At 41.1% G+C, this 19,727-nt stretch overlaps 1 protein-coding gene across 3 annotated transcripts in view; it reads right to left on the bottom strand.

Moving 5' to 3' along the window:
- ST7 (suppression of tumorigenicity 7) overlaps positions 1-16,228 on the bottom strand; it is a 319,762-nt gene extending 303,534 nt beyond the window's left edge. For 2 of the 3 annotated variants that reach the window (XM_064289783.1, XM_064289787.1), the window contains exon 1: positions 16,035-16,228. In XM_064289783.1, coding sequence (XP_064145853.1) covers positions 16,035-16,185 — 151 coding nt within the window. In that variant the 5' untranslated portion in view covers positions 16,186-16,228. The remainder of the gene's footprint in view (positions 1-16,034) is intronic. The other variant, XM_064289784.1, reaches the window with a different exon arrangement.
- Between the last annotated feature and the right edge of the window lie 3,499 nt (positions 16,229-19,727).

The following is a 19,727-nucleotide window of genomic DNA, read 5'->3' on the forward strand; positions in this document are numbered from 1 at the left end:
AACCCAGACTCCCACATGCATGACGGGAGTTCTCCCACTGAACCACCACTGCCCCTGGTCAATAAAAAAAAGTCAATAGTGGTTCATTAATTGTACCAAACATACCATAGTAATGCAAGATGTTAACCATGGGAGAAACTGAGTGTGAAGTTATCTGAGAACTCTACCATTTTTCTAATTTTTCTTTAAGTCTAAAACTATTTTAACAAATACAGTTTATTATAAAGAGGGAAGGAGGTAATATGAAACATTCATGGCAAAATGTTAACTTATTTTAAATATTAGTGAGCTACCCCATTATATTACTTCCTCTCCTCTTCTATCTGAGTAAAATATATAATTAAAATTTTTTTCAATCGATATTTTTAATCCTTCACAATGAACTCCAATTTAACCCCAACAGATTAAACTTGTCTCCCTTTTTCACCCACCCTTTCGACGGCAAGCAGCAGGTATGGATTTTCAGTTTTCAGCCACACTTGCAGTTTTCTGAAGGCCCAAGTAGTTTCACACTCCTTTGTTAATGCAGTTAACCTGGGATTCCCAGAGCAAGGTCCAACTCAACAGCCACAATAGGAATTTAAAGCTTTCTCTCATCCCTGTGTTTGGTATTTCTTTGCTCCTTTACACTCTACACACTTTGCTTTGGACTACAGTTAGCTGTGTGCCTGTTTCTCTCTGCCTCTAGGCATTAAATACCTTGAGGGCAGGTGCGAGGTCTTGGTCATCTTTCTAGTCCTGCACACACACATCAAGCACTGTGGTTTGGTAATAGTGTGACTCCATGACTTTATTAATTGATAATAAGAGACTAGAAGTTCAGCACAGAAAGTCCTTTTGTACAGAGTCAACAGAGCAATAAATAAGATCTGGGAACAACAGAGTAGTGAAGCTGGCTGTGAAATTGTCCATGGATTTAAGAAGTTCCAGGAAAATGATGAAGGTGGACACTAGAGTACCGAGAATTAAGAAGTAAAGATAGGAAATAGATAAGAAAAGCTTATTCGTTTTGACCAGCAGTGTAGCTCCTATCGCTGCTGTCGTATAATTCTCCTCAAAATTGAAGGAAAATAAAAACACAAAAGCATACGGTGGACAAAGATGCAAGTAACTATGAAGGAGGAGGAAGACTGTATTAAAAAAAAAAAAAGCAAACTACTAGTCAAGAACTTAACTCAAGATTGCAAGTGGCCATCTAAGATCCAACTATTGGTCTCTACTCATTCACAGCAAAAGAGAAAGAAGGAAACCAGACTCGGTGAAGAACCTAGTCTACAAGACAAATAGCGGACATAAACCAAGGCTTCAACAATACCAACCGTTCTAATCAGGGCCACAATAGACGGATTCTGATAGAATGGGAGAAAAATGTAGAACAGAGCGTCAAATTCCTTAAAAAAAAAAAAAAAAAAAACAGACCTACTGGATTGGTTGAGACTAGGGGACTCTCCAAGACCACTGCCCTGAGATACTTTTCAAACCATGAACCAAAACTACTCTCTAAGATAGCCTTGTAGCTAAAGAACAAATTTGCTCAAAAAATTACAGGTATCACCTCTAAGAACTATACTCCTTTAAAAAATTACCTATAGGAGACCAGATGGTCAACGATTAAAATAAGGATGAGAATGTAAGGGTGCAGGGAGACTAGATTAATGGAAATAGAACAACCAGAACAAAAATAATGAGAATGTTCACCCACTGTGAAAAATGTAACTGCTACTGAACTTGTGTAGAAATTGTTGAACAGGTATCTAAACTGCTGTGTAAACCTTCACCAAAAACACAAATAAATATTATTTTAGAAAAAAGGAAAAAAAAAACCTCAAGAGAAAAAAATGAGTCAGACATTGAGGATTAGAGAACAAGGTCAACATTACAGTCGCTATAATTACATTTAAGTAGCTAAATGTATTGAGCACTCAGCTGTGTCAGGCTTTACGCTATGACTTTATTCATATTATCTCATTCAACACTCTTAACAATCCTATGAGGAGCTTACTACTATTATCTTCAGTTATAGACAAGGTAACTGGTGTAAAGATCACAGAGCCGATAAAGGACTTGAACCCACGTTGGCCTTGTGCTAAAATGTTCTAAGAGCTCCTGTTTTCATTGTAGGTGAGTAATTCAAGCGTGCTAAGGCCAAATGCAGGAGTCCATGCGAGGTGCAAATGTTTAACTTGCTCGGCTGCTAAGCCAAAGGTTGAGGTTCAGGTCTACCCAGAGGATGGCTTGGTGATCTACTTCCAAAAAATCAGCCAATGAAAACCCCGTGAAGCGCAGTTCTACTCTGACATACATGGGGTTAACATGAGTTGGAATCAACTCCAAAGCAACTGGTACAGGTAAGGCCAGAGATAATTAGCAGAAAGGCCTGCAGGGCTTCTAATAATGCTGACTGGACCAGCTAGACCTGGAAGACCTGCCCCCAGGACACTGACTTGCACAGACTGCTTGACCACAGCCACTTTTTAATGTCCCCAACAACGGGAAACAATGAAAAGGAAGATGAGATGCTGGTCCTGAGCACCAGGAGCCAAAAGTGACAGTCACAGGCAGGAGTGGACATTAATGGCCCTCACTGGGGGCATGTGAAGCCTGCGGGACCCTGCCGAGGCCAGAATTGTTACTGCCTATTAATACCAACATATCCTTCATCCTACATCTCCAGGCAGATATAACCAGAGGGATAGGGACACAGGTTTATTTGACTTACTTTGTGATTACTGGCAAAAAGGAAGTAGGAATGATAGAAAACCACAAAGTGCAAAGTGAATCCTTTGGTATTTTGCAACACTTTATTACATCATAGGTGGTCTGACTTCCTAATGTGAATCTTATTTCTAAAAGTAGCATTTGATACATGAATTTTTTATTAATTTGAGACATATACCATCCCATTTTGGATGGTAAAACTAGGACAAGGAATCAAGGACATAGAACATCGTGATGCAAGAAGCAAAGGTTACTTGTTCTCCAGAGCCTCTAAAAAAAGAGGGGCAGAAGCAATGTGCCAGGGCCAGCACTTCTAAGAGCAGTTTTTGTTTAAATGCAAGGTAAAAACGATGCCACTTCACAAATACGGTTGGGCTTCCTGGCTAGGAGGGCATGTGACCTTTGCCTAAACTATTTCAAAATCTTCTGTAAATAAATCAATTTGAAAAGGCTGACACTGTCTAGCTACCATTTCTAAGTCTTCTCATTGACTAGGATAACAAAGTTTTGAACAAGAGGAAAAATTATGACAGCAATCAATACTAAAGAAGAGATGTCTCCACAGAGTCAAGTATCGATAGCATTCACATATCAACAGTATATTTTAAAATGAAACACAGCATATTTTATTGAAATAATAAATGGTTGCCACAAAGAAGTGTAACCCAATAAGAGGCACTTAATGTTTAAATATTTTCATGTCCAAATATGTTTTATATCTTCTCTGTTTTTGCAGGCGTTACAGTTAGAAGAAAAACTGTTAAAAGAGATTTTTTTATATTTTACTTCCAAGCCATGCTTATTTCTAGAAAAAGAGAAGGAAATGAAACAATGGATGGCCATCATAACTGTTCTAGACATGGTGGGGATAAGCCTCTCCTGTGACCAGTATAAGCAACTCCTTTTCCCCCGCCATTCCCAGCCTGCTAATCACTACATCTACCAATATCATCTAAGGCATTTATCTGCCATAGTAATAAATCTTCCCTCTGGATTAGGCAATAATAAATCTTTGTTTTCTCTTAGCAGCTGGCCAGTTTTTCTGCAAGCTTTGAATCTAGATCCTCTCCAGCTGGAATAGTAACATGTTGTTTGTCTTATCTTCTTTATTACTTTTCTCCATCAGATTTATTCTCGTGGTTAAAACTAAAAATGCTCATTTTTAAGAACCACAGTGCCTTTAGCCATCCTTCCAATGCTACTAGAAATTGTTACATTATTTTCTGCAGACAAGCAACAACAACAAAAAAAACTGTTTGTGTAAAAAACATTTTAATGGATACTTTCATAGCCAAAATGAATTAATATTTGCATATCTTTGCGCAAACTTAATGGATATTATACTATCATCACGTTTGTGCTTTCCCTCCAAAAACAGAATCTAATCCTTCAAGCAATGTAAAAGAAAGAAAAGGCTTTTTCTTAGGATAATGACTTCCTCCAACTGATTAAATTTGCAATAAGATTTTTCAATTACATTTTCATGTTTTTACTGAACGATAACAAATATACAGCTTCCAGTTGTGAGAAAAAACAATTGAGAAACTAGTTTCTAATACTTAAAAAATGTAATTTAAGCTCTCATGTTTCGTCTCTCAATCGTTAAGGGGGCAATTTAAAACATTTTTTCCTAACAGAGCCATTATGAAAATAGCAAAATATTAAATTTCTGCAGTAAAAATAAACTTAAGAAAAAAAAAAACTTCTCTCTAAACCATAATGTCAAATACTCTGAGCCTGAACTAATAAAAGTATAATTTGGTTTGTTTTTGTTAGTTTTTTTAATAAAAGATGCCAATGATAAAGGATAAGAATTCCTCTGCCTCCTGCCTCAGAGAAAAGTACAAACCAGATCATATAGTCCTTAACTATGTGACACTGTATAAATCTACATATATATCATAGAAATAATACCAACTGAGAAAAGTGAGTGCAGTAAATTGTAAACTACCCCAAGAACATTATTTTACTAGTTCTATTAATGCAAAAAAAAAAAAAAATTTTTTTTTTTTTATTAATGCTCAAAAACAGTACCTATCAAAAAAAAATGGAAAAGACCAATTTGGTAAGTAAATTTCATTCTCTCACTCTTAAAAGAGGGAGACTGAAAATTAGAAAAGATTAACAGAAGGAAGAACTGTAAATACTTTGCTATCACCTACTATTAATAAAATAATACTTTAGAATGGTAGGACAACTTAAAAAAAAAAAAAAAAGAACTCTAAATCACACATGTATCCAGATCCAAACTACTTATTTTTAAAAGCTAAGCACTTCTTTTAAGACTATTTTATGCTCAGTGTTTCCACTGTTTGTCCCATTTTAAATAGTTAAGCTTTTTTACAGTAAAACAAAAAGTTCTTGATCGCTGACCTAAGAGAGTTCCTCAGTGTCCTTGAACTCTCCATAGGCTTGCACACAATTTCTGAAAGACAGCCACTTAACTAAGATCTTCTATTAGATTTGGGGGTCAATTTAAGAACCAAAGCTAGCGCTCTGCTCAGACTATGCATGCAACTAGTACGCTTTCCGTTTCCTAAAATTTAGAGGAGAAAAAATGCTCTCAGATAAATATTGCCTTATTTTGCTGGAAGATTTAGCCATTGCAATTGAACAGTGGCTCCTCTGACCACAGCCACAGCTAAAATAAAACACTGTTGAAGCTAACTGGGCCTGTCAGCTTCTTATTTTAGCACAGTAGGTAGTGCAGAAATGACAGCTATATTTGAATGATGGGTGAGAGTGCTACAGGGGCAACTAACTGTCCTCTTCCATTTTAATATCAAAAATGAGTTTCATGACACATCCTCTGTCTTCCGGAAAACACAAAACCCTCTGTGGATATCTTCACAATGACATCCCAAATACAATGAGGATGTTGGGAGACAGTCTTTCACGTACACGTCAGTCAGGCTCTTAGTGTGGTTACAAACAATCCAAAAAACCATTATCCTGCTTGATGTTATTTTTGAGAGAATATCCAGGATAAAAGAGATTCCACTATATATTTTAACCTGTCAATTCACTGTGAAAGCCAAGTCTATGGAATACAAGCTCCTGGGGGAAACAACCTACTAGAATGTCTTAGATTTAAATAGTACTTTACAATCCACAAAGTGCAAACTCAAGTTGCATTCCAGTCAAGGGACCAATTCTATGACGGAGCTGGAAGCCACAGGCAACTATCTCAACCACAGAATGCCCTGTGATGTGTCTACTACAGGCTACTTTAAAAGGACAAACACTCTTTAAATTGTTATTTGTCCAGCTGCACATTTCCTGTCAGTCCCATTCCAGCCCCACCTCTAGTCAGTCACTGGACTGTTCTGACTTATCTGACCAGTTGTGCTCACATTGTACCACCCCTTCTCCTGCTCTGAACTCCTCCATTAGTTTTATTCGGGAGACTCTTCTCTGAATTCACAGGGACACTTCTACTCCTCCCTCGTCTTCTAACCCTTGTACCAGTTACCTCAGAAAGATCTTTCTTTCTCTCCTGAGTTTCAGTTTTGAGCCAAACAATAAGCCCCAGTCTTTTTTTTAAATAATATTTTATTGAGTTGTTGGTGAAAGTTTACATGGCAAGTTAGGTTCCTGTTTGACAATTTCCACGCAAACTCTTCAGTGATACTAGTTACATTTATCACGATGCGTCAACATTCTCTTTAATTGTGTTCTGTTTGTTCCCTTTCCAGTATTCTAGTCTCCCTGTCCCCTTATCTTTTCATTTTTGCTTTTGAGAAATTGTTGACCTTTAGGTCTCAAACTGATGTTCTTCAAGTAGGGCACTGATCTTATGGGTAATATTCTTTTTTGGGTGCCACTCTGCTATTTTGCTAAAAGGTAATCTCAGGATAGGCTTGGTTCTAGGTTTAAAGAGTGTCTCAGGGTAATGGTCATAGGTGGTCCTCTGTTCTCTACTATTCCAGTTTGCCTGATAAGCCCCAGTCTCGAGTGCTGAGTATTAGCAACACTTTCTGAACCAAAGGAAAAGAAGTATAATATGAAAAAAAGAAAACCAATGCCATCATTCTTGGAAAGTCTATCTTAAGAACACCCAAAGTAATCCATGCATTTATCTTTTCATGCACCATCATAAAGCAATGACCATATGGTAGAAATACAAAATGAAAAAGTCACAATCCCTGCTCTAAAGCTCCTCAGAGTATACTAAGGAAACAGTCCCTTCCAAAAGTATGCCAAGGGTCTTCACCAAGTTCTCATCCTCATTCGTAAATTAAGCTGCTTTCCCATTAAAATACATTTCTGAATGTGTTCACTTGTACTCTTTTTGTTTTTAGTATAACCAGTATTATTATAACAGTACTTGTTTTGTCTTAAACAACTTTCATTCCTAGGTGCAAAGAGAAAATCAACTATATTATGGGATATAAACAGGCTTTTGTGGACAAGCCCAGGGAGTCTAACAACCAACCATAAAGCAGTGCCTGACTCATGTAAGAACTCAATAAAGCTTAATTCCCTCATCCCTTCCTGGTTCCAATCAACAGACTTACAGTCAAACTTATTTCAAGACGTGACTTCAACCATGCGTGGCCCCTGCTCATAGGAAGCAAAATACACCTGGAAGCACTGGTGAACAAGGCAGTATATTAGCAAAGGACACTACTTGTTCAACATAGAAAAAATACACAGAAACCTGGAGGAACAAAACTGACATGAGATTGTGTATCTAAATAATAACTGACAGAAATCATGTAGCTTCAGTTTACAAGCACCTTCCTCTCCGAATGAATGAATGAACAAACCAGTGGAAACAATGATGAATCCGCAAAACATAACATGGATGAATCTGGAAGGCATTATGCTGAATGAAATTAGTCTGTCACAAAGGGACAAATATTGTATGAGAAAAGGTTTAAACACAGAAGAAAACATTCTTTGATGATTACAAGGGTGTGGAGTGATAGGAGAATTCAGAAGATAGTAGACAAGAATTATCTTAGGTGAAGGGAAGGACAACACACAATACAGGGGAAATCAGTGCCACTAAGCTAAACCAAAAGCTAAGAAGTTTCCTGACACCAAACATTTCGAGAGATGGAGTAACAGGGGCCGGGGTCTGGGGACCATGTTTCAGGGGTCATCTAGGTCAACTGGAATAACAGTTTATTAAGAAAGTATTCTGCATCCCACTTTGGTGAGCGGCGTCTGGGGTCTTAAAAGCTTGCGAATGACCACCTAAGATGCATCAATTGGCCCCAACCCACCTGGGGTAAAAGAGAATGAACAAGAAACATACAAGGAAAACGTTAGCCCAAGAGACAGAAAGGGCCACATAAACCAGAGACTCCATCAGCCTAAGACCAGAAGAACTAGATGGTACCCGGCTACCACCAATGACTGCCCTGACAGGGAACACAACAGAGAGTCCCTAACAGAGCAGGACAAAAGTGGGGTGCAGGCCTCAAATTCTCATAAAAAGACCAGACTTAATGGTCTGAGACTGGAGGAACCCCAGAAGACATGGCCCCCAGACTGTTAACCCAGAACTAAAACCGTTCCCGAAGCGAACTCTTCAAAGATTAGGCTGGACTATAAGACATAAAATGATACTTGTGAAGACTGTGCTTCTTAGCTCAAGTAGATACACAAGACTAAATGGGAAGCCCCTTTCCAGAGGCAAGATGAGAAGGCAGAAAGGGATGGGAGCTGGCTAAATGGACACAGGTAATCTGGGGTGGAAAGGGAGAGTGTGCTGTCACATTACAGGAATAGAAACTAGGGTCACATAACAATGTGTATATAAATTTTTATTTGAGCTGTAAACTTTCACCTAAAGCACAATAAAAAAAACGAAACAAAACCAGTGGATCAGTGACTTAACCAATGAAGGAACATATTCAGAGTTAATGAGTCAACTAGAATAACTAGGTGTACAATATATGGTTGCTAATATGTATGAGCTATGCCCAGGGCTCACTGCTAATTGTTACCTCTTTTAGACTTCAAAATACACCTATGAAATAGATTATTATCCCCATATTATGAGTGAGGAAAGGGTCTTACAAAGTAATTTGCCCAAAGTTACCCCACAGATGGCAAAATGGAATTCAAACTCATACATTCTGATTCTAAATCCAATGCTTCTTTCATCTCATCACAGCTGGTATTTACTTCTTTCAGTAGGTACATAGTACTTTATGGAGCAAGAAATATCCCAGTAATATTGGATATAAAACAAATTTCTATAAAGCTAAAATTATTTTCAGACTGGCTTCTCATATAAAATTAGAAATGGCTTCTATGGTTAGGGGGAAAAATCTGGAAACAGATGGATGTAAAATTTTGTCAATGTATTTCTAATAACTTCAAGTTATGTTTCTCTGTGTTAAATTTCATTATGCCTACAGATATTGTTCTGAAAATTTTCCCAATGAAATTTTTCTTCTATTAACCTATTTTTCCCCACAAACAGTTCTAGATCCTAATGAAACAGAGTAAGACAGACAAGGCCCTATTCTCATGGAGTTTACAATCACATGGGGAAAAACTATGTGAACCCAATAAATAAATAAGCAAGAATTACATCTAACAGTGCAAAGTGCTATGCAGAGAATTAAAATTCAGTGAGATTACAGAGACTGGATGATCATTTTAGATAGGTCATCAGGGAAAGCCTCTCGAAAGAAGTGAAATTAAAGGTGAGATATGAATGGCAAGAAGACTACCATGCAGAAATCAAGTGGAACAAGGCCAAGTGGAGGGAAGCTAGCACGAATACCATGAGGCAGGAACAAGCTAGGCATGTTAAAGAATAAAAAAGAAGCATGTCTGGAGTGCAGAGAGTGGTAGAAGTTCAAACTGGAGGGGTAGGAAGGGGCCAGATTATCAGACTTCGTAAACATGGTTTATACATTTGGATTTTATTTTTATTACGATGAAAAGCCACTGAAGGAGGTCACATAGAATCTGGAGTCATAGTCACTATCAGAATCCAAATTGGGAAAAAATTCAGCATCTAAAGTCCTAACGTAGGGTAGATGAGAAAGTGCTATCAACACTATGGCATAAAGTAAGTTACAGTATTTTCGTTTGTTTGGTTTTTGACTAATCTGCTGTTGTTGTTAGGTGCCGTCGAGTCAGCCCTGAGTCATAGCGATCCTATGTACAACAGAACAAAACACTGCCCAGTCCTGTGCCATCCTCACAGTCTTTGCTATGTTTGAGCCCATCATTGCTGCCACTGTGTCAATCTATCTCATTGAGGGTATTCCTCTTTTTCGCTGACCCTCTACTTCACCTAGCATGATGTCCTTCTTCAGAGACTGGTCCCTCCTGATAACATGTCCAAAGTATGTGAGACATATCTCACCATCTTTGCTTCTAAGGAACATTCTGGCTGTACTTCTTCCAAGACAGATTTGTTTGTTCTTCTGGCAGCCCATGGTATATTCAATATTCTTCGCCAACACCATAATTCAAAGGCAGCAATTCTTCTTTGGTCTTCCTTATTCATTGTCCAGCGTTTGTGTGCATACAAGGTGACTGAAAATACCATGGATTGAGTCAGGTGCACCTTAGTCCTCAAAGTGACAGCTTTGCTTTTTAACACTTTCAAGAGGTCTTTTACAATAGATTTGCCCGATGCAATATGTTGTTGGATTTCTTGATTGCTGCTTCCATGGGCATTGATTGTGGATTCAAGTAAAATGAAATCCTTGACAACTTCAATATTTTCTCCATTTATCACGATGTTGCTTACTGGTCCGGTTGTTAGTACTTCTGTTTTCTTTATATTGAAGTGTAAGCCATACTGAAGGCTATAGTCTTTGATTTTCACCAATGAATGCTTCAAGTCTTCTTTGCTTTCAACAAGCAAGGTTGCGTCATCTGCATATTGCAGGCTGTCAATGAGACTTTCTCCAATCCTGATGACTAATCTATTCTACTGTTTTTTCTGAGTAATATCCCATATGGTTTTTCCTATGAACAAGTAATTTTCTGCTGTTCTGGATAAGCACTGTCTTGGGATATTAATTCACTTGAAAACTGACAAGTGATAATTTACAGTATTTTTTAAATCTTATTAAAATATCATTTTATTTTCGATACTTTATTAAACTACTTTAACACTCTCCTATCCAACTCAAGGGCTGTTGTTGTTAGGTGCTGTCAAGTCAACTCCAACTCATAGCAACCCTACAAGACAGAGTGGAACTGCCCCATAGGGTTTCCAAGGAGCTGTGGGTGGATTAGAACCGCCAACCTCTTGGTTAGCAGCTGAGCTTTTAACCACTGAGCCGCCAGGGCTCCAACTCAAGTGTAGAGCATCAAAAATCAATGATGAAGAGGGATTTTCACTAATTAGATTATTTCAGGTGAAGGGAAAGACAACACACAATACCGGAGAGGTCAACACAACTGGGCTAAACCAAAAGCAAAGAAGTTTCCTGAATAAACTGAATGCTTCGAAGGCCATTGAAGCAGGGACGGGGATTTGGGGACCAAGGCTTCAGGGGACATCTAAGTCAATTGGCATAATAAAATCTATTAAGAAAACACTCTGCATCCCACTTTGGAGAGTGGTATCTAGAGTCTTAAACGCCAGCAAGCGCCCATCTCAGACACATCAATTGGTCTCAACCCACCTCGAGCAAAGGACAATGAAGAACACCAAAGACACAAGGTAACTATGAGCCTAAGAGACAGAAAGGACCACATAAACCACAGACTACATCTGCCCAAGACCAGAAGAACTAGATGGTGCCCGTCCACAACCAATGATTGCACTGACAGGGAACACAACAGAGAACCCCTGAGGGAGCCAGGAGAGCAGTGGGATGCAGACCCCAAATTTTCATAAAAAGACCAGACTTAATGGTCAACCTGGGGCTAGAAGGACCCCAGAGGTCATGGTCCCCAGCCCTTCTGTTAGCCTAAGACAGGAACCATCCCCGGGGCCAACTCTTCAGACAGGGATTGGACTGGAACATGGGATAAAAAATGATACCGGTGAAGAACTGGCTTCTTGGATCAAGTAGACACATGAGACTGTGTTGGCATCTCCTGTCTAGAGGGGAGATAAGAGGGCAGAGGGAGCTAGAAGCTGCCCAAATGGACACGAGTAGAGAGAGTGGAAGAAAGGAGACTGCTGTCTCATTAGGGGGAGAGCAATTAGGACTGTATACCAAGGTGTGTATAAATTTTTGTATGAGAGACTGACTTGATTTGTAAACTTTCACTTAAAGCACAATAAAAATTAATTTAAAAAATATCAGTGATGAAAGCTAACCAGTATGTGCTATTCCAATATTTTTGTTTTCTCCTCTTTCTGGAAATTCATTTTTCACTACAGGGTTTGCTTGCCTATGTGACATTTCCTCCTGTGTTCTAACAGAACACTGCAGAATGTTTTGAGCTTTATCGTTTTCTTAAATGGCACTATCTCAATGCAATGAAGAACAAGCAAACCTAGATGGTAAGATAGAGAAGAACAATGAAACTCAGGCACACTATGAAAAGAATCTTCAAAGTATTTTTACTTGGAAAATTGCACATGATACAAGAGCTGAAATATACTGTTGTCCATTAAAGTCCTTTACTTTTATTGTTTTAAGGTAAATGTCCATGTGGTTCACAGTTCTCTGAACGCAACCTGCACTTTCACATCTCCATGCCTGTGTTGGGTTAGGCTCATCCCTTGGCGTCCCCAACTCAAAACCCTGGAATTCTTCTCATCCCCTAAGGCTCAGCTCAAGGGAAGGTCCTATCACCTTACCCCACTCCACTTTGTGTTATGGGAAGTTGTACAAATGTTGCAAACTCCTTAATTAGCTCAAGTTTCACAAACTTGTTCATCTTCTTTCCCATCATAGTGCCCTATGTCACAGTGCCCCATGCATAGAAAACATCTAAGAAATTTTTTTAAAAACTCAATTTAAGCACTTTTACCACAAAACATGATCAAATGAGGTTAAAAATATTAAAATTACCAAGACAACAAAGATATCGAGAAGAACACTGGAACATTTTCATCATATCCCATAACCTGAAAAGTGCAGAGCTGGGCCTGCGTCACAGAAGCCCTGGCACTTGGCTGCCTCGCTGATCTGCCTCACTGAGTTTGTGTCCTCACCTTTCCTGAGAAGCGAGGCCTGCGCTACTGCAGCTCCCTAAAAACAGTGCTAGAACAGCAGCTTCCCCAGGGACACGCACCTTCACCTACACAGGAAAAGGGCAAGCACTGCAGGGCCTAGGAATAGCAAAATCAGTCCTATTAGAACTCACTGAAATCTGTAAGAACATGTGCGACAATAGGAAGGTAGGTCATGTGTTGCCTAGGGGGCGCTATGGAGCCTCAGTAACTGGAGTATAGAAATTGTTCCCAAGGCGGGGGCGGGAAGCAAGGAAATTAAGTTGACTGCAATCTTTTGGCAGTTTTCCTACTATTCTCACTTTCACTTAAAAGAGAAGACACTTGTACATGTAGAAACTGTCGAACTGGCGTATGTTTTGCTGTGTATATTTTTACAAAAAAAATTTATTATAAAAGAAAAGACAAAAGAATTCAAACGTCTGCTACTGCCTTTTTAAAATCTAAACTGGGGTGCTTTACTGCCATAATTTCATGTCTCATAATTGATGCCAAAGTTTCCCTCTTCCCCTCTCTTCTCACAGAAACAGCAGAGAAATAAGTGTTCTCTGTAGGCTTCTCCTTTTTACCTCCTTTATGACTAAAATGTAGGAGCCTTGGTGGCACAGTGGTTACAAGGGCTCGTATGCTAACCAAAAGGTCAGCGGTTCAATCCCAATAGCCACTCTGTGAAACAAAGATGTGACAGGGAAGTTTTACAGCCTTGGAAACCCTATGGGGCAGTCTTACTCTGTCCTATAGGATCGCTATGAGTCAGAATCCACTTGACAGCAATGGGTTTGTTTTTGTTTTCATTATTTAGTATGACTAAAATGTGCATAAAACCACACAGAAAACAGAAGTACAGCATTAACTGGAAAAATAGCCTCAGGCTCCCCCTATGGCCTGTTCATACTTTTCTCTTTCGCTTATAAGCTCAACTGAGAAATGACCCTACACAAATTGACAGAAGTATTCCTGAGAAACGCTACATTTAAAGTTACTGGGAAAACACCTAAAAATTTTCTGCCTTAAAAACTACACACTTTCCCAAAAGGCATTTTGCTTCTTGCCTGTTCTGCATAAAATGTTGGTATGTGGCACTTGCGTGCACATGCACACACACATACACACACAAACAGATAATTATTTAACCCACTTTAAAAAAAAAATGGTATACAAATGTGTGCCCTGAAATGGAAATTTAAAATATGTATTAAATAAGAAACACTCACATTTTAAAAAACCTATAATGAATTTTTGGGAGGAAAAAAGCCGAGGTCCTTTACTAGTAACTACATGATTCCATTACAACATACAATCAAACAACTTCTTACAATTATGGAACTCTGAAGTTAGAAGGTATCTTACAGATATTCACCTAAAGCAAAGAAGACAGCATTTGACAAGCAGCCACCCTAAACGATGAAAAGCCAGGAAGCCATGACCTCTGGGATGACTGACTCCACAGTGCTGAGCGGCGTCTAATAAAATGGTGAGAAGGTTCTGGGGTGCCAAATCCTATCTGCCTCCCAATAACACTACCAGACAAATGTAAATATGAACTAAAGCGGGTACATGGGTTAAAGTTAAAGCAATTCAAGATAGCTGAGGGTTAGCATTTAAAAGCACAAGACCTAACAAAGTACATTACCCTAAGCGTTCTAAAAATTGCTTTAGCGCAGTTTACACCACACATGAAAATGCATTTCCAGACCTGGACTCCCAGAGTATGAAATCACACACTAGGTAGAATATGAATATGTATATAGAGAGAGAGAGAGAGAAACTGTGAGCACCCATACAGAGAACCCTGGTGGCACAATGGTTAAGTGCTCAGCTGCTAACTGAAAAGTTACGAGATTGAACCTACCCAGTGGCTTCCAGGAGAAAGGCAGTCAGCTTCCCTAGAGACCACAGCCTAGAAAACTTTATGGGGGCAGCTCTAATCTGTCACATAGGGTTGCTATGAGTCGAAAATAATTCGATGGCACCTAACAATAATATAAATATATATTCTCAGAACTGTGAGAATTCCCAGAGTACTGTGAAATAAGGAAGGAAAGGAGGAAATGAGGCAGGAAGGAAGGAAAGAAAAAACGGAGAAGGAAGGAAAAGGTCTACCTAACTTGAATCCCACAACTATTGCCAGACTTCAAGAAGGATCGCGCTCTTCCTTCAAAATATACCTTGAGTTTCTGAGTCGCTTCGGGGGTGGTACTGTTTTTATGAGTTTTCCTTGTGGCTGCTTTTTAATGATTCGGCTGACTGCATGTTTAAGATCCTGTTCTCACTACCTTCCTGCAATCATGACCGTGGATGCAGGACAAGCAGGGCTCACCTTTCAGCAAGGGGAGTTTTATCTAACTTTTTAAACATTTACTAGTTCGAAGAGCCTTAACCAGTTCGCAGGCGAGGACAGGGAGGGAGAAGGGTCGAATCATTTTCAAACTTCAACTGAGACCACCATCAATTCCAGATCGGCCTTCTCTCCTTTTAGACCACCATCAATTCCAAATCGGCCTTCTCTCCTTTTGTTCCTCCGACATTCCGGTTGGTAACCTGACACGTCATCCACAGTGCTACCAGCACCTTCGGGAATCGCTCCTCCCGTCGAAATCCGAGGAAGCCCACGCGCCCGCCCGGCGGAGTTCAAATCCGGGCCGGCGGAGGGCGCCGCCCGAACGGCCCTTTTTGGGGCTCCGCCACTGAGAACACAGGGCAGCGCCCCGCCGGGGGAGCCGGCGGCCGGCCAGACTCCCGCTGGGGTGTGGAGGGTCGGTTCGCCGACGACCCTCCGAGAGGTCAGCATCTACGGCCGCGAGGGGGTGAGGGGGACCACCGTCTAACTCTGAGGCGCCCTCAGACGTCAAGCGCCGACCCACGACGGGGAGTCCCCGGAGCTCCCGCGCTCCCAACCTCCGCCTTCCAGCTTCTCGAGCCCAGCACGGGCGCAGGGCGGACCCCGGCCGGGCCCGCCTCGCGGCGTGTGCACGGCGCGGCTCCACCCCGCGGGGCTGCGGGCCCGCAGAAGGCCTCCCGCTGCCCCAGCCACCTGAGGCGCCGGGTTCCCGGCCCGAGGCAGCGGGCGGCCGGTGCGCGGGCCCCGGCGCGGCCCCGAGCGCGCGCCCGCTCCGCCGGCCGCGGCCCCGCGCGAGTTGCACTAACTTTCAGGGCGGGGGAGGGGCCAGCCCCGTGGGCCCCGCTGGCCCGATCTTACCTGTGCTCAAATTGTCGTTGATTTTCAAGGGCACCCGCAGGATGTACACCAGGAAGAGCACGATGAAGAACCACACGGTCCAGAGATACGTCCAAGACCAAACTATGCAGGACTTGAGCTGCTCCAGAAAGCCCGTGCCCGCTTCAGCCATGTTTCGGCGCTGCTCTCTGCTGCCGCGGCTCTCGGTGTCTGCCGGGATGATTCACCGGCCCGAAGGCGCCGCTCGCGCTGCCGCCGCCGCCGCCGCCGCCGCCGCCGCCGCCGCCGCCGCCGCCGCCGCCGCCGCCGCCGCGGCCCGGGCGCCCCCGGAGCGCGCCTGTCAGCCCGCCCGCCGCCCCGGACGCGGGCGCGGCGGGAAATGGGACGCGGGCCGCGGGCGCGCCTGGCTTTTCCTTTTACAGCCTTATTGCTAACTCCCTTAAGGCCCCCACAAGTGGCCTTCGTGCAGGGATCACGTGGCTCCTGCCCCCTCACCTTCTGATGCCGTTTATATTTATTATGCTAACATTTAAAAGACAGGCCAAGTGGCCTCACTGAAGGAAACTCTTGACGTAATCATGGTATTCACCTATGTTGAGAGCTTACTATATGCCAGGTGCTGTTCCCAGGTCAATCACATTTCACCGCTACGACAATTCTGATAGGCATCATTGTCATGCCCGTTTTATGGACAGGGAAACTGAGCATGCAGCGGTTTAGTAGTTTGCGTAGTTACCCTTAAGGTGGAGCCAAAATTCGATTGCAAATCATGGATTCCAGGAATAGGTCTTAAACCCTATACTACTTTCTGTCACAATCTAGGTTCAGAGGGATGATAAATTGGGAGCGGCTATATAAAAAAAGACGAGAGGTTTTTCATCAGTTAATAGGCCTGAAGATAAATCACTCTATTTAGAAAGATTTAGGTTGCACACGCTATTTACCTTTATTTTATCTTCCATGAAACACTGCAGGGGTTTTCCAAAGAAATCTTGACAAGATGGATGTTTATCATACAATTTTTTGACGATCACAGTTAAAACAACTCTTAGCCTGTTTTTAATAGTTCTTTAGAATAGTTTTGGCTTCTTCTGAACCTGCTCCTTAAAAGGAGAATTATAATGTGTTTGCCTGTGCTGAATAAAACGCTGCCTGTATCAGATGAAATTTTAAAGTCTGTCCATGTGTGATTTAATTTTCTGTGTATTAGAAAATAACTAGAAGCAATTGCAAGTTACCCAAGCCATTTTTAGAATTCTGAGCATTCAGGGGAATATTTTATTACAAATTTTGTTTTGCTTACTTGTGGTTTTTTCCATAATAAAATATGTACCTTTAACTTTTTACATGTAGAACTAGTGCCTATTTGCGGCACACATAATAGGACTAGTCTGCATTTTCACTAATTCCAACCTCCCTTTTTTTTTTTCTCAGCTGCTGGTGTCTCCATACGTTTGATCTCCACTGAGGTACAGAGAAAAGAGAAGTTTACACACATACTCTTTATGGTAATTTATGGCAGCACAGTACCAAATGATATTTGCATCTAACAATGACACCTGGATTCTCAATAGAATAAAACATGAGTGAATGAACCACCTATTTCATGTGCTGATTAAGTAGCCCACCAGATTCTCTGCAATTCACAGGGCTAGAATATTTTCTGCTTAATTTAAATCAGAAAAGGTGTGCATCAGGGTTGTATCATCTCATCATATTTATTCAATCTGTACGCTGAGCAAATAATCCGAGAAGCTGGACTATATGAAGAAGAATGCGGCATCAGGGTTGGAGGAAGACTAATTAACAACCTGCGATATGCAGATGACACGACCTTACTTGCTGAAAGTGAAGAGGACTTGAAGCACTTACTGAGGAAGATCAAAGACCCCTGCTTTCGGCATGGTTTACACCTCAGCGTAAAGAAAACAAAAATCTTCACAACTGAACCAATAAGCAACATCATGATAAATGGAGGAAATATTGAAGTTGTCAAGAAATTCATTTTACTTGCAAGCAGCAGTCAAGAAATTAAATGACATATTGCATTGAGTAAATTTGCTCTTTAAGATATTAAAAAGCAAAGATGTCACTTTGAAGACTAAGGTGTGCCTGACCCAAGCCATGGTATTTTCAATTGCTTCATATGCATGTGAAAGCTGGACAATGAATAAGGAAAACCAAAATAGAATTGCTGCCTTTGAGTTATGGTGTTGGTGAAAAATATTGACAAGACCATGGACTGCGAGAAGAAGCAACAAATCTGTCTTGGAAGAAGTACAGCCAGAATGCTCCTTAGAAGTGAAGATGGCGAGACTATGTCTCACATACTTTGGACATGTTATCAGGAGGGACCAGTCCCTGAAGGAGGACATCATGCTTGGTAAAGTAGAGGGTCAGTGAAAAAGAGGAAGACCTTCAGTGAGATGGATTGACACAGTGGCTGCAACAATGGGCTCAAACATAGCAATGACTGTGAGAATGGCACAGGACCAGGCAGTGTTTCATTCTGTTGTAAATAGGGTTACTATGATTTGGAACTGACTCCACAGCACCTAACAACAACAACAATTTAAATGAACATCCAGAAACCTGGCTTCTCAATGTCAGTGAGCTTCAATGAAGGGTTGCAAATATGACTTAGGTGAGCCACAATTTTCTGGGAATCTGCCCTGTCTTACTTGTCGTTGCTTCTCCCTGGTGGGCAGACAGGAGTGGGAGTGAGGTTGGAGGTATGTCATTGCATTTGGACACAGAAGTGACAGCATGATGTCTTGAGAACTGACTATTTCAGTATGGCTGGAGCACAGGCTACACTTGGAGTAAGAATAGCATTGAGTGAGATAAAGCTGAACAGGTAGGCCTGAACCGGATTTTGAAGGGCCTTGTGAAAATACAAAGGCATCAGAGTTATTTGGAAGGGCTTTGAGGCATTTTAATTGGGGAAATATGATCATATTTACTCTTTAGAAGATCTCTTTGGTGGTGATATGGGGAATAGATGGGAGGGGCTGGGAGTTATTACAGTGCTGGAATAATCCAGAGATTTACGAGAAAATGGGACTTAAATGTTATGGAGGTAGAATTGGCAGACCTTGGTACCTGATGACAGAGTAAATACAAAGAATAAAGGGTGGCTCCTGGGTGGGACCATTCATGATAGGGCAGCACCTTTTCCCCATGTCACGCTTTCAGGTAAAGGGACCTTCTCTAGAGTGTCACGTCTGGCCCCTTGTTCCTTTCTTATCTGATTGGTGAGTTTGGAGTAGCTAGCCTTTTTTTAGCCTGAGGGGAGCATATGCTGGGGCCTGTCATGGATTGAATTGTGTCCCCTAAAAATATCTGTCAACTTGGCTAGGTCATGATTCCTTTGTATGATTGTATGATTATCTACCATTTTATCTTCTAATGTGATTTCCCTAAATGTTGTAAATCCTATCACTGTGATGAGATAAGATAGATTAACAGCAGTTATATTGATGAGGCCTACAAGCTTAGGTAGTGCCTTGAGCCAATCTCTTTTGAGATATAAAAGAGAGCAGAGATCAAATGGACTGGACCAAAAGCAAAGAAGTTTCCGGGATAAACTTAATGCTTCAAAGGTCAGCGGAGCAAGGGCGGGGGTTTGGGGACTATGGCTTAAGGGAACTTCTAAGTCAATTGGCAAAATAATACTATTATGAAAACGTTCTGCATCCCACTTTGAAATGTGGC

The sequence above is a fragment of the Loxodonta africana genome, chromosome 8 (genome assembly GCF_030014295.1).
Source record: "Loxodonta africana isolate mLoxAfr1 chromosome 8, mLoxAfr1.hap2, whole genome shotgun sequence".
Taxonomy (NCBI): Eukaryota; Metazoa; Chordata; class Mammalia; order Proboscidea; family Elephantidae; genus Loxodonta; species Loxodonta africana.